Raw genomic sequence first — 15,685 nt, 5'->3', positions numbered from 1 at the left:
TCATACTCCTCCATGCTGTTTCATCTGTTTTAAACGACTGTTAAGGAAGAAGACACATTGGAATGAAGGGGATTGTAATGTTCATGGCAGATCTTAGCCAGTAACTCTGTTTTCATTTCTTCCTCAGTGTCAAATCAACAGTGCCTTGACTTCATTCCACACTGCTTTGGAACTTGCGATAGATCAGAGAGAGATCCAGCATGTCTGTCTGTATGAAATCGGTAAATATGAAATGTCTGTCCAGCTTCTTGTCACGACACGGCATTCGTGCATTCTGCTTGTGTCCAGCTGGGTGTCTAGCGTCTTGTCCCACTTCTTCACGCGTGCCTGTGCACATGTGCGTTATTAATGCTGTTCAGTTTGAATCTTCTGTAAAACTCTTGCTGCCATGTACGGTAAGGTTTTGTCATCAGAGCACCAGGGGTGATACCCATCTCTATGATTGTCACTACTGCATTAGAGTTTATTCTTGATAACATTTGATTTTAAAATGATAGGTCCTGTGAAAAGAATTGATTAAAACTCATTTGTAAATAACCTCATTGGACTGCACATTCGAATCCAAAACTAGGCTTTTCTCCCTTGCACCGGTGTTTACCTCAGAAGGAAAATACGGCCTGGGAGAGAGTTGGGGATGTGGAGCCCGATCCCAGCCCATCTGCCAACTAGCTCAAAGCCCCGGGACAAGCTGTGTAAACCTCACGGTCGCCAGGCGTGCTCAGGGGCCCGCCCTCAGCGGTTGTGAGATTTAGATGCAGCAGGAGTGTTGGGCAGGGTTGCTGGTGCTCAGAACACCCTGCCCGTGTATTAGCTTCCTTCCTTCTGCTCCCCTTCCTCCTGCAGACACATTTATCAAGGGATGTGGGAATATTTATTTGCTGCCAGCCTTCTCCCTCTGCCCCAAAGTTGTTCCTGAGCTTTTTTGCTGACTGCACTAAAATTCTGTCCTGTTACCGTTACCCTAGGAATTCCACAGTCCTTTTCTGTAGCCTGTGCTCCGTCATGCCGATGAGAACCCACACAAGGCTGGGTTTGAAAAATGACACATTATTATATTTGTTAGGGTTTCAGCCCAGTGGGACAGGGTCACATCATACAGCACCTAGAAGCAGAATGAAGGGGCCAGGGCGAGGAGGCATGAGGCAGTGATTGGATCAGCAGGAGGACTGGACCCTGAGGCCCCTTGCAGAGAGGAGAGAATGAATGGGGAGTGCACAGGAGGCATTGGACACCTGTCAGGTTGGGACACTGTGCAGATTGCCGCTTGCTTGTCTGCTGGGGGCATAGTTGTCTTCCTGAATAACTTTAAATCTTTTTAAAGAGAAGTACAAACTAAAACCGCTTCTCAGTAAAACAATATTGAGTTCTAAATACCTGTTATGGGTTAGGGAAAAGAGATGAGGTATCATCCAGTGGAAAAAATATTTTTATACGATCTAAACCCTGCTTGAGCTCTGGGTAGTAGCCCTAATGTAGGATGGAACATATTTCAAAGAACTTGAATTAAGGCCTAGATTTGGTGGCCTTTTTTTTTTATTCTTAAGATCCTGCCATCTTTTTTTTTCTTCCACTTTTATTGAGATATAATTGACATACACTGTATTAGTTCAAGTTGTATAACCTAACAATTTGATATGTGCATGTATTGCAAAAGGATTATGATGGCCTCTTTTTTCTTTTCTTTTTTTTTTTTTTTTTGGTGTCACATTTCAAGATTGGTGGCAGTATGGAAGGTTAGAGCTGAAGGAAGCTTGGAAATCATTGCAGCCTAACCCCTGAGGCCTGTTAGGAAGATTAGCCCAAGAAAAAGCACAGTTATAACTCAGACTCCGTATTCAGGTTCAGTGCTACTTGTATCTATTTTGCATTTAATTCCCATCTTATGGGATGGACATTATTAGCCCCAGTTTTTACTTTTGTGTGTCCTCATCTTCCATCCTGTAGAATTGACACTGGATTTTCTGGAAGTGTGGATCCCTCTCCTCCCTGTACTAAAAAGGCAGGGCCAGGATGGCACAAGGAGACAGATACCACAACTTACAGTGGAGGTGACACTGAGGGTAGCAGAGAGCAGCAGCCTTCAGGCCTCGGCTCTTTCCTCTTAGTGGCTCTGTGGCCTTGACCAAGTCACCACCAACCTCTAAGGCATGGGCCTTAGGTTTCCTCCTTGGTAAAATGACACCATCTGCCACCTTAGCAAGTCCCTAGTGGAATTAGAAGTATGCCCGGTGCCTGGCCCAGCCGGGCACACAAAGGGACTCTGGCAATGACAGGGACTGTCGTAAAAATGAGGGTAGAATTCCCTGCATTTTCATGGCTGCCACTCCTTACCAGAATGCCTGTTCTGGTGCTTTGATCTGGGAAAGAAGAGGACTTTTTCTCAACGCTGCTGCCAACCTGCAGGGTGGTGTGGGGGCAGGCCAGGGACCCCCGTACTTAAGTTCTCATTGGCTTGTTGTCTCTACGTCTCACAAGGGTTTGAGAATTAATAGTAATCATCATTAAGGAGCACATGGGGTGCTTGAAGACTTTTTGAGATCCTCACTATGTATATACTCTAACAGTATTCCTCCTTTTTCTGTGTCCATGCCTGCTCTTGGAGAAGTACTGTGGTGCTCAGATTAATCTCACCATCCAAACTAGACTGTGTGATACAAATTAGATGTTTTCCTGGAAATCTTTACATCATTCTATATACTGCTTCCATGCTGCTTAATGGGTTGTGAAATCAGAAGTGCCTTGCCTTATTCACCGTTTCCCATTGAAAATAGTTAAGAGAAAAAAGATCACCGTTAGGTTTTCAGGTAGTGTGCCTGCGGCACTGAGACAAAGGTGGTCAGCCGTACAGATTCCTAGCTTACAGACAGGATACGAATCACAACTTCAGAGTCCCTTACTAACTACATTTCTCTCATAGGTTGGTGCAGCATGATAGAGCTGAATTTCAAGGATGCATTCGATTCCTTTGAGAGGCTGAAAAATGAGTCCCGGTGGTCCCAGTGCTATTATGCCTATTTAACTGCAGGTGAGTAGCCCCCTTCTGCGGAGAGTTTACCACACACATCAGCGGATGGGAGGGAGCCTGCAAGAGGATGTGGGGTTCTCACTCCTCTCCTTCCTTTTCTGCAGCCTGTTAATGTTCTGTGCTACCAGGTCCCACAGTGTAGACTGACTGCCCTGCACGCCCGCAACTCCTCTCAGTTGTTTGGTCACAGGCTCTGCCTTGTTAATGCTTGTTGTGAGGGTTTCTTGCCCTGAGCAGCCTCAGCCTACGCTTACTCTTATCCTTTACTTTCTACAATATGGTTTTTAGTTTTTAAGAATTTAAATAGTTTTTAAGGAATTTAACATGTCTCTTAAATTGTGTTAGTATTTTTGTTTGGATCGTTAGTGCCCTGGATACAAAGTTGCATTTGAGTAGTCTACTCCAGCCTTATTTTACTTATTAACCTTGTTAAATTTAGTGTAGTTTCGCAGAACATGAGGGATTTGAACACCGCATATCATTTAGCAGGGACACCTGTAATCGCTGCTGTGAATAGCGGGCACTGCCTTTTTGGCTTAATCTCTGGAGATAGTTAAACATATGCTTCCCCCTGGTGGACAAAAGGGATGTCTGCGCCCTCAGATGCATAAAGTGCTGTCGTGTACACTTGCACAGGTGGAAACTGAAAGTACCAAGTGGTTGTAGGTTTTGTGCCTCTAAGGATAAACTCTCCTCACACAGCCATATAAGTGATTCTTTGAACATCAAGATTAATGCAGACATAACTTTAAATTCTAACTATCTCCTTATTTCCCTGAATATTTGGATTTAATGAAACGTTTCCTGTCATTCCAGTCCCTTAACCCATCTGTTGAAGAGAATTAGCAGTGGAAGAATTGCATGTCCTTGATATTCTAAAACTGCAGTTCATTATGAATCAATATGAAACCCCTTTATACCTATACTCTTGACTGCAGTCCCCATAGGACATCCATTTTTCTATGCCCCTGTAGCTTGTTTGAATAGGGTTATTTTCAGTATAGTGATTAGTATACTTTGTCTCATGCCTTAAGAGTTGTTTTATAGAACCCACAGGCATCTCTGACGAAAGTGCCAGCTATTTCCTACATAGCCTCAGTGTGCCCAGCATGTTGAATGGGTGAACTGAGAAGCAGAGGTCTTCACAACAATGCAGCCTTTGGTTGTTAACGTGTTATTGAGTCACTTGTGGGCAGCTGTTTCTTTTTTTTAATCTTTGTTGACCATAGAATACAAAGAAATCACATGTGCAGTGTGGCTCTATACAGGAGCATTTTTTTTCCTCCACATACAGGAAATCCCGGACTATACCATTTTGTAGGAGCTGATAAAGCATGAAAGACTAGTCTCTGCCTTTGCAAGGGGATTTTGTGCTGATGGTAAGAGGTGTCAAGAGCCCCACTACAAAGCATACACACGAAGGGGACGGATCACTTCTGTCAAGCTATCTGCCATCTTGCAGTAGCTGCCATGTAATTGGCCCTGAAGGAGGATGGGTGTTCAGGGACCAGAACTAACCCAGGGGCTTAGTTTCCTGTACTATTCAATTGTAGCAAAATACATAGAGTATCTCCCATGTTCACCATGTTTACGTGTACTGTTCAGTGGCATGGCGTGCATGGACATTGGTAGGCAGCCATCACCACCGTCTATCTCTTTTCTTAAATTCTGTAACTCTGTAAGAATCTTATGAATTATCTGAGAAGGATGTCGAACTAAATGCCACAGACATTAATGTTTTTCATTGGCTAACTATGGGACCATCGGCAAGTCGTCTAACTTTCTTGGTCCTTTACATCCTCTGATCTATAGCCCGATGGGGTTGGTATGCCAAACAGTCACTGCATTTCCTTCTGGTTTTGAAATGCTATAACTGTGAGAGATGAGGTCATTTTGGATGAATTCAGACCCCGTCCTCTGGACCAAGGCCCCTTCCCTAACTGGGAATGTGGTTGTCCCTCCCTTGAACATTCAGCTTAATCCCTCATACTCCCAGTAGAAAATCTGCCTCTCCCATCACCATGACATCCAGTCTTCTCTGAGTTTTGGTGCCTCTGTTCCTTTGGCCCTTCTCACAGCTGTCCATCCTCTGACATGCCATGACCCTATGCTCTGCCTAACCATGCCTTGAACTGCGAACAGAAGACCACCTAATTTTAGGATCACTCGAATAAAGGAGGAATTAGCAAATCAATGGACATTCCAGGTGGGGATTGAAAAATATGTGCCAAAGACAGCATCTAAGAAGAAAAATTGATATAAATGAATTCAGTGCCATTGGAGTTGAGAAGAGTAGTTGGTAAAGTTGGTAAAGGTTCACCTTCAAAGATTTAAAGCAAAGAGTATGATTAAGTCTTTGCCTGGAGCTTGGGGTAGGATGAAAATTGTGTACAGACTATCAAAATCTTACCATTCTCCAAGGCTCTCCGCCTGACTCCTAGCTCCTGGTCACTCCATCCTTTCTCTTTCTGAGCTTTTCCAAAAGCAGTTTGGTTTTCCTACCCTCAAGGCTCTTATGAACATATACATTGTAGCTACAGGAGTATGTGTGTATCTTCTTCCTCCAGCTGAAATTTACATGTCTGTATGGTTAAAGCATGTGTTTTCGTCATGTTATTGCTGGTGGCTTGTAGGTGGTAGGTGGCCCAGAAACATGTGTAAGATTAATTTCATTACTTTCTTTCCAGACAGAGGTATCCTCCATCCACCATGAATCTTCATGATCTTCTTCGTTCCTTAACGTTCTTTCCTAGATTCCTTTTTATTCCACTTTCTGAGCATGTGGACTCCAGCTGGGAATTTTATCACATTCAAGTCCAGCATCCAGCAAGAGGACCAAGACCATGGTTTTCCTGTATGTCCCCAGAAAGCTCTGGGAACCCAGTTAGCTGAGAAGTAGTTGTCGAGTCTGTGGTGTGACAGTCAACAGGATGCTGTAGACCTCTGTGTGACACTGGCTCCCATGTTTTCCTTTGGTAACATTTTCCAAGTGCCATCAACCTAGCATTTTCCCTCTGATACTTAAGGAATACAACAATGGTTTCTTGCAGTTTGTCAGGGAGCCACTGGTGACGTGGATGGGGCGCAGATAGTGTTTAAAGAAGTTCAGAAACTCTTCAAAAGGAAAAACAATCAAATTGAACAATTCTCAGTGAAAAAGGTACGTTGGAGCCCATTCACCTGGTGTGCTGTTTATGGCATTCGTAACCAACAACATCTTGGAGGGGTTTTAGGAAATCCTAATAGAATCTGGTAACTTACTTGCTAGTGCTCTTGGCCACCATGGAGAAAACTTACCGCCGTGGTCATACCTCCTTTGAATGGAAAGGGCTGGTTTTGCTGCACGTACTTAAGCAGTTGTTACATCTTTGAGTGGGCAGACACATCACAGACCCTGCAGAGCTAATGAGCGTATCTGGAGAGGGAAAGCACCTGGGTGAGAGTTGGGTGGTTTTAGAAGCACAGAAATGGGCAGAATCCAGGCAAGAGATACAGACTATTGATTCTCAATAATTTACTGAACACATCACATTTGGACCTTCTAAAAAAACAAAAGCAGGTGGTAGAAAGGCCCAGTACTGTAGAGACAAAGACCCTGATTTATTCTACACTTTTAAGAATAAAAGCTAGCTGAATTGGTGTGGGTTACATGACACCTTGTCATATCCTGAATTTTCCATGATTTTCGTTTGCTATTAATGAACATTTAGTGAGTTAGCTTGAGTGTAAACTCAGTGATAATGTGGAAATACCACTGAGACCAAAAGTAGAAAATTAAAAAGTTAATAAAACCATAGCTAAAATGCATCTAGTATTACATCTTCCCTGTAAGCCCGTATTCATTATTACGGGTCACCTAGCTTTTTATAAATTCCTTTGGTGTAAACTGATGTGAATCCAGTTTCATCCCCATGTTTCCTGAATGCACCCTGGATCTTAACAGTAGATGGAATAATAATGAGTAATGAATGAAAGGTGTGTCTGTCAACACATTAAAGGTTAGAAAGCAAAAAATTTTTATAGAGAGAGAAGTTCTCATTGATAGCTTTGTTGGAGGGAATTGTTTATGTCAGAGATGAATTGTGCATTTTTTAATGTCCCGAGTATATGTTTTTATTTGCATTCGTTTCCCCAAACCCAGTGTGATCGTTCTCACACTTGCAGGCAGAGAGGTTTCGGAAGGTAGCTCCAACCAGAGCGCTGTGTGTGCTGGCCTCCATCGAAGTGTTATACCTGTGGAAAGCCCTTCCCAACTGCTCCTTCCCCAACCTGCAGAGGATGAGTCAAGGTAAATCCAAACTGTGTGCATCGGCTGGTTTCTTCGGTTTCCCATTAATGTCATCTGGTTCAGAGAGCAGAGAGCTGTCATTCTTGGATTAGGTGGTGTGGTGACGAAGAATGTTCTGTTGTTTATAGGGGACAGGTGCAGACGGCACAGGAATGGTGGACATGTTTGCATCATTAGCGGCGTGTGCTGAGGGACACTGACTGCCAAGTGTTGCTGATTTTGAGAGCCCTGGGGGTTTGGGAAGCATACACTGTTTTCCCCCCAACAAAAGACCTGTGTTTTATATAGGCTTGATTCACACTTATTAAAATGCACAGATAGTGAGTATCTGGTTCATTCAGTTTTGACAAATCCATGCTGGCATCTACCACCACAGTGAAGATCTAGAACATTCCCAACCACCCCCATAATTTCCCTTGTGCACCTTCTCGGTCAGTCCTCACCACTGTTCTGATTTCTCTCTCCGCAGATTACCTTTGCCTGTCCTTGAACTTCATAGAAGTTCAGACCGCATGTACTTTTCATTGCTTGGCTTCCTTTGCACAGCATAGCCCCTGTGGGAGTGATCCATGTTGCTGCCCCTGTCAGTAGTTCGTGCCTCACACCTGCTGAGCGGCACTCCACCGTGTGGCTAAATCTGTACCATGGTGTGTTTATCTTTTCTCCTGTTAGCGGACGTTTGATTTGTTTCTGGCTTGTTAGCCATCATGAGTAAAGGTGCTACAAACATAGGTATACAACGTCAGTGTACTTGTCTCTTGTGTGGACACCACATGCTCCTTTCTCTTGAGTAAATACCTACCAGTATAATTAGAAGCCTAGATTGATTCATGTATTTTAAAAAAAACATAGGACCATAGGTTGTGGTACTATAGCCTTCATAAAGTCATTCTTATTATAGCTGTAAGAGAAGTTTGCAGGGAGAACACACAGTCTTAAAGCTTTAATGGTTTTTAAAGAAATACTATAACATTTTTTTGCTAAAGGCTTAATGGCAGACATTTGATTTTGTCTAATCTGGCACATTAGTTTGCTTTACCCTGCATTCTGGGGAAGTATAAAGGCAGATGATGTGGTCAGAGCCGTTTTTATAAGTGAGGAGACCAAAACTCAGAACAGTTAGGTGACATGCCCAGCTCCCACTGCTGGTGTCACTGCTGCTAGTCCAAGAAAAACACACTGAGTGGTAGAGCTTTATCCTCTCCTGCAGCTTCATGCCCAGGGAACAGGGCGAGGTTTACGGCAGGCAGCTAGAGGTATGACTGCAACATGAGACTGTCCCGTCAAAATAAAAACACATATGTCCAAAAAGATGTTTATTTTTTTGAGAGAAAGAGAGAGGAGGAGCAGAGGCATAGGGAGAGAGAAGAGAGGGAGAGAGAGAATCTCAAGCAGGCTCCACACACTCAGCACGGAGCCTGACGTAGGGCTTGATCTCATGACCCTGAGATCATGACCTGAGCCGAAATCAAGAGTCAGACACTCAACTGATGAGACACCCAGGCGCCCTCCAAAAATGGTTTTATAGAAGTAATCTTTGAGAATGTATTTTTAGTTGCATACATCTTTTTTCAAAAGATGTTTAATATTAATGTTTGGACTTACTTAAAAATAATCTGTTAGTCATTGAAGAAAATTTTTGTCAGATTTCTTTACAATCACACTTTTTGATCAAATGCAGAATTATCCATTCTTCCATTCTGTCACATACTTTTATCAGACTTCGTGGCAGGCACCTTTTGCTTATTTCCAAAAAAACAAAAAAGTTCCCCCTCAAAGGTGAAAATGTTTGTTAATGAATATTCCAGAGAGTGAAGCAATTCAACTTCAAAAGAAGTTGTGTGCAGATGCCCTGTAATTAGAGTGTGTAGCCCTCCTAAGGGGGATTGCTTGAAAGAAAACAAACTTTTCTTGGATGTGCACGTTTTGCTATGTCCATTTCAAAAGGATATGCATAATTTTAAACCCATCTCTAGTTGTTGATGCAAGTCAAGAATGTCTAGCAACATCTAACGCAAAGGAACAATACAGAATTTTATTCTTGGTAATGCACAAAAACGAGATCGTATAGAGATAGTTCAGACATAAATGTAGATATAAAATAGGCTGTAATTGGCAGGCACAGAAATGATTATCACTTAATGTGACTAAATATTCTCCGAATCCCTTTGCAGGTATCAAAATAAATAGCAGTGATGTGGTCATGGAGAAAGGGAGGCTCTTGAGTAAACCTGAGAGAGTTCTTTAATATCTTTGTTAAATATTAGTGCAGTTTTGAGATCGATTAGTTTCTATCATTCCCCAGCGTTAAGCAGTAATGATCCAAATCTATTCAGCCATATAGAGTACAGAGAAGATCTCTGTAGAGTAATAGTTCCAGAAAACACTGGTAGAGGATGAAAGCAATCACATGTATTAATTAAATGCCCACCCAGCTTTGTGTATTCAGCTTCTCAGACCCACCCCCACCCGTCTGTAACTTGTTTCATCAGCAGATACAGTTGGTTTCTTAGGTTCTTATCTTCAGGGTTCATCATAGCCCTTCCCCCACCCTATGCATTGCATTCTTCCTCAGCATTTTATTTATTTATTCATTCATTCATTCATTTATTCATTCATTCATTCATCCATCCACTTATTTTTGAGAGGGAGGGAGCAGGAGAGAGAGAGAGAATGAATGAACACACTAGCTGGGCAGAGAGAGAGAGCAAGACCCGGAATCTGAAGCAGACTCCAAGCTCTGAGCTATAAACACAGAGCTCCATGTGGGGCTCACGTCCACAAACTGAGATCGTGACCTGAGCTGAAGTTGGGTACTTAACCAAGCTAGCCGCCCAGGTGCCCCTATTTTAAAGATATTTCTTTACATCCTCAAAAGAGTGCTCAGAATGATCCTATTAAATGACGTTAAATGTCATTTTGCGCCTCAGAACCCTCTGTGGTTTCATCTCACTTGATGGAAATGCCCAAATCCATTCAGTGGCTTACAGTGCTCTGTGGTCTGTCCACCACTCACCCCCTCCTCAGCCCATTGCCTCTCAGTGCTCTTCCTCCTTGCTCACCAGGTTCCAGCCACACTCCTTACTGTTCTTAACACACCAGGCCCACGCTGGCTCCAGTGCCTTTGCGCTTTCTCCTCTTTCTGTCTGCAGATGTGCTTCTAGACATCCACATGGCTCCTTTACTCATTTCCTTCAGGTACTTACTCAAACATCACCTTTTCATTGAGGCTTGAACCATACACAGTGGTGTGTGTGTATATGTATGTACATACATATGTGTGTCTATTTATAGAATCTTAACCAAATCTCAGTATCCCTGTTGGTCAGTCCATAGAAACCATTAACTTCCTTTCCTCCTCTGTTGGCTCCACTGTGTTTCCAATTTCCACCCTTTTCCTTTCCTTGGAAAAATTTCTGTAACAGCATCCAACATGCGTGCCCATCCGGCACAGTAGATGGCAAGCTTCTTGCAGTGGAGGGGTCGCATCGGATGCCCCCTCGGTGACCAGTGCAGTGCATCAGTACAGACGTGGGAAGGTGCACACTGTATGGCTGATGAAATTAATATGATAGAATTTTTTTTAAAGTACTGTTATAGTTTTAGGTTTTAGGCAAAATTGAATGGAAAATATGAGAGTTTCCACATACCACACCCCTCACTTCCCCATATACACAGCCTCCCCCGCAATCAGCATCGCCCCAGATGGATACATTTGTTCCAGCCAGTGAGCCAGTGCTGATGCATCTTTAGGGTGTAGTTGTACATTAGGGTTCACTCTTTGTTTCCATACATTCTGTGTGATTTGACAAAGGTGTACAGACACGTAGCCACCCTTAGAGATAGTATCCTGCAGAATAGGTTCTCTGCGCTAAAAATCCCGTCTTCCAGCTGTTCTTCCCCCTTCTCCCACCCTCTCCCTCCCCCAGACCTCTGGCAACTACTGCCTCCAGAGTTTTGCCTTTTCCAGAACGTCCTGTGGTTGGAATCCTGCAGTATGTAGCCTTTGTGGATTGTTTTCTTGTTCTTAGTAACAATATGATTACAATTCCGAGTCCTTTTGGTGCTCAGATGTTTCAGATCTTTGCCTTTCTTTGAATAAGGATATTCACTATTGGATGAGGAAAAGGATCCGTTCTGAGTGCCAGGGGGCAGGATCGTGAACTGAATAAGTCACTAAACAATGAAATACTTAAGTCGTGATGATAGTTAAGAAATTAAGTGAATTATTATCCTTGCTGCTATATTCACTTCTCCTTAAGCTTGCCATCAAGTGGACGATCCATCTGTCGTTGGATTAAAGTATTTGCTTCTTGGTGCCATACACAAGTGTCTGGGAAATTCGGAAGATGCTGTTCAGGTAAGCTGTTAATGCCGTGGCTCAGGAATGTAGACCGTGAAAGCCTGTGTGTGCGCTTAGAAAAAAGGAAAATGGGAAAAGCATTTGATAAAATCAAACCTCTGCCACAGTGTGAGCTTTACCCTCTCCCAGTCCAAGTCCTCTCCCCTCAGATGCTAGCTACAAGGAGATGGTGGTGAACACTAGTTATAATGTAATTTCAGATTCTTAGAGTGCTTCTTAACACACAGGCTTCTCTTGAGGCAGGAGTTCCTTATGAAAATTGACAGCCTCAGTTGGAGGAGGAGGAAACGAGGATGCAGACAGTTTTAAAGGAACAAAATGAACCCTCATAGTTAGATAAATCTCCCAAATGATCAGATACATTAGCATGTGTTCACTTTTCCTGTGTCTGTAACTGCAGATTACCCACCAAAGCAATGCTGGAGGTGAGGTCTAGAAAAGTGTTCCCTTACAATGCTCTGTGTACATACTAGATGGAAAAGAGCCCTTTGTTATTTTTAAGCATAATTGGGGAAATTTTTCTGAGGTCTCTGTATGGTTGGATGTTCTGAAGTATATCCCCATGTAATTTTGATTGCTCTTTGAAAGAGTTGATGTACAGTAGTAGGGGACTTTGGCTTTTAAGTCCTAGAGTGTTGACATACTTGACACACTTATAATTTTAAATTAATTTTTCAGCATGCGTCATCACAATAGTTATTATACAGCTCTGAGTAGCCTGCTTTAGACCATATACTTAAGTATCAGCAAGATACAGTCAAGATACATGTCAAGAGCTGATTCTTGGCTTGTGTGCTTCTGTTTCAAATATTGGTATGTTAATTTGAGATGCAGATGAAGATGTTTTCAGCAACAAAGTCAGTAGAGACTAAGTTGTCAACTGGAAAAATAAGGAGCACAAATCGGGCTGACGGATGGGGAGCACAGCCTGGAGGCAAGCATGCCAGGGGGCTTGTGAGATACGGATGAGGGTGGGAAGAAATAAGGGTGCCAAACAGAACATCTGATCTCAGGTCCCCATTTCGCCCTCCTGAAGATGCGGTGAACCTTAGGCAGGAAAATGAGTTAATTGTAATGACACTTACGTTACTTCCAGTTCTTTCAGCGCGCTGTTAAAGATGAGTTGTGTCGTCAGAATAACTTCTACGTCCAGCCATATGCCTGCTATGAACTTGGCTGTCTCCTATTAGACAAACCGGAGGTAAGACCTTAATGCACGGGTGAGCAGGCACGAAGCATTTTCGTTTAAAGGCAGGGAATTGAACATAGTGGGTTTTTGGTTTTGTTTTTGCTTTCCTTGATGTCATGTAGGATGAATCTAAGAAGCAAGTAATCCTCTTTTAGTGTGTTTAATGAGGCAGTTTCTTTCCTGGAACTAGAAGAATAAATGTACCTTTTTGGACAAAAACTCATTTAAGAGGAAAATCCTTGCCTTTTTAGAATGGTCTGATACGATGTAGCGTGGCTTATTTGGAAGAACATGGGTTTGCACCTTGATTCTAGCTCTGCCTTCACCTAGTGTAGGCTGCTGGGTACGTTACTGAGCTACGCATCTGTGTCACAGGATGAAAACTCCCTGCCTGCCAAGTGAATAGAGATTATGGTGAGAATAATGAGGATGATGTGATGATTGCTTTAAAAAGTTTAGAATGCCATATAAATTTGACAGTTACTATTAAGTTGTGTATTTAAGTATTCTGGGCAGTTCTTTTTTTTTAAACTGGATTTGCTTATACCTTCTTTTAGAAGCTCATTTACATAATACTAGCTTTTATAAGATTGTAATTTTTAGTAAGTTCATTATACTTTCAAATAAATAGACTTTCTAAAAGTAGAGCTTAATCAGCAGAAATATGATTCAAGCCTGACCCTTAAATAGGTAGTCCATCTTGCCAAATACAGGCTTGTCATTGGTAAGTTTTTGGAAGTTATAATTTTACCAAGTAGAAATAAGGCAAGGTTTGTGAATTTTGTGGAAAATTTTAACACCATATTCTTTAGGAAAAGTGTTACTCTTAATATACTGCCTTAAAATGTATACTTAAAATATAACAAGGCTGTGGTCTGTTTCTGGAAACATGAAGCTGATGTCCTAAACCAGTAACGCCTTCAAAAGATCTAACTTACTGATATCAAGTAAACTTCTTAATAATCATCAATTTTAGGTGGCTCAGTAAGATCTTAAGCTATAATAACTCTTCCAAGCTGTTAATCTCTTGTTGTATTGTGACGGTTCTGCACAATTATTTAGTAGTGCCTTCATGTGAACTTAACAAACATCATTAAAGAAAAATTGAGTCAGTAAACTTGAATGAGCAGTTGACTTACCTCTGTTTCTGTATCTGTGACTTGTTTTAATTAATCCATCCGGTTACAACATTTTATGTCTGAGTATATATAAATATAGATATTAAAAGATATTGTGTTTTTCTTACATTCATAGACTGTAGCAAGAGGCAGAGCTCTACTTCTTCAAGCAAAGGTAAAATACTGTATCTACCTTTTTCCAGGGCCCTTCTTTTCTCTGTTGTGTCCACTTGAGTCTGAATTTTGTGAGATGATTGCTCTGATTGATATTTCTGGAAAGGAAAAGTAATAACTGATTTAGGAAGCACTTGATTTTTAAGTGAAATCACTAATACCATAAGAAAGTCATGAAATTACCCATCCCGCTTTATAAACACACTTCTTGTTTGAATGGGAAAATAGCCTTTGATTTCATAACTACAATCTTGAATGAAGAATTTCTAATAGGTTAGCCTGAGCACAATTCAAGACTTTCAGGAATAACATGAAGACAGTTTTCCAAAGACAGCTTTAATGGCATTCTCCTGGCCATATTAAAAATGAACCGGAAGTTTGAGGTTTGGGAAAGAAGAACATTGAGTGGATGGGAAGCAGTGTGAGGGATTTCGCTTCCAGAAGCATGAAACGGTGGCTTGTCTCGTAGTGTTTCAGAGGGCTTAGTTCAGAGTCCGTAAATCTCTTTCTTTGGTCTTACAGGAGGATTTCTCTGGCTACGACTTTGAAAACAGATTGCATGTCCGCATCCATGCTGCTCTGGCCTCTCTGAGGGAGCTGGTTCCTCAGTGATAGACTCGGAGTTCCTGCTCTGTCCCTCCCCACCAGGTTCTGCACTTTAAAATAAAAGCAGAGGACACAGCTCTTCCGGAAGCCCGAAGACCGGCTTTTCTTCTGAAAACCACCTGTGCCAGGGACACATTTCCCAGTTAGGCCGACATAGTAAAGACCTCCTCTTTTAAACATATAGCTACAAAGTAATAATAATGAGGGTACTAGTAACTATAACCACCTGGGGAGAGGGTTAAGTGACCTTGTTCAAACATTTTAGTTTTGTGATTTATTATTTTTAAAATAAAAGCAAACTAAATACTCAACCTGTGATCTTCTAGGAATGCCTACCTTAAGCACACATCCAACGCATAACACTAGGAGGCACCTGTAAAATTATCAGCAGTATTATGACATAGCCTTTATATTGTGTTTTGAAAAAAATAAAAGTGCTTTCTAGCGTTTTACTTTATCCTCTACCTTGTGAATAACACAGCACAGATATTCTTATTCCCTTTGTCCAGACAATGAAACTCAGACACAAAAAGGCCAATTGACTTATCCCAATCGATTATTCCTGTTATCAGTGGAGCAGTGAATAGAACGCAGACCTCCTGACCACAGAATATTCTTGTAAAACAAAATGTGTTAATAACCCAGAATTTCATGTTTTCCTTATTAAAATGCAAATGCTCTTCAGCTGAAGTTGTGTCATCAAAAATACTTATCTCCAGATTGTCTACAGAATGCTTCAAAGTAATGAACACTTTTTTCCTTTGAAAGCCAACCACGTAGAAGCAAGTAGTTTTATAATCAAAAGTAGAACTGTTTTTGCTAATTTATTAGAAAGCCTCATGAATAGGCTAGATAAATAACACCTATATTATAGGAGTTTCATTTTCTTTGTGATAAATTGTCTCATTACCAACTTTTGGAG

At 41.7% G+C, this 15,685-nt stretch overlaps 1 protein-coding gene across 3 annotated transcripts in view; it reads left to right on the top strand.

Moving 5' to 3' along the window:
* TTC39C (tetratricopeptide repeat domain 39C) overlaps positions 1 to 15,453 on the top strand; it is a 105,130-nt gene extending 89,677 nt beyond the window's left edge. For 2 of the 3 annotated variants that reach the window (XM_029921229.1, XM_029921230.1), the window contains 8 exons: positions 128 to 221; positions 2,918 to 3,025; positions 6,076 to 6,185; positions 7,190 to 7,313; positions 11,576 to 11,673; positions 12,773 to 12,877; positions 14,120 to 14,158; positions 14,680 to 15,453. In XM_029921229.1, the coding sequence (XP_029777089.1) occupies positions 128 to 221; positions 2,918 to 3,025; positions 6,076 to 6,185; positions 7,190 to 7,313; positions 11,576 to 11,673; positions 12,773 to 12,877; positions 14,120 to 14,158; positions 14,680 to 14,769 (768 nt within the window). In that variant the 3' untranslated portion in view covers positions 14,770 to 15,453. Of the gene's footprint in view, positions 1 to 127; positions 222 to 2,917; positions 3,026 to 6,075; positions 6,186 to 7,189; positions 7,314 to 7,441; positions 7,638 to 11,575; positions 11,674 to 12,772; positions 12,878 to 14,119; positions 14,159 to 14,679 lie in introns of those variants that run through there. The other variant, XM_029921231.1, reaches the window with a different exon arrangement.
* The last annotated feature ends 232 nt before the right edge of the window (positions 15,454 to 15,685 follow it).

The sequence above is a fragment of the Suricata suricatta genome, chromosome 14, assembly GCF_006229205.1.
Source record: "Suricata suricatta isolate VVHF042 chromosome 14, meerkat_22Aug2017_6uvM2_HiC, whole genome shotgun sequence".
NCBI lineage: Eukaryota > Metazoa > Chordata > Mammalia > Carnivora > Herpestidae > Suricata > Suricata suricatta.
The sequence above is the reverse complement of the archived record's forward strand: the minus strand, read 5'-3'. Positions and strand labels throughout refer to the sequence as shown.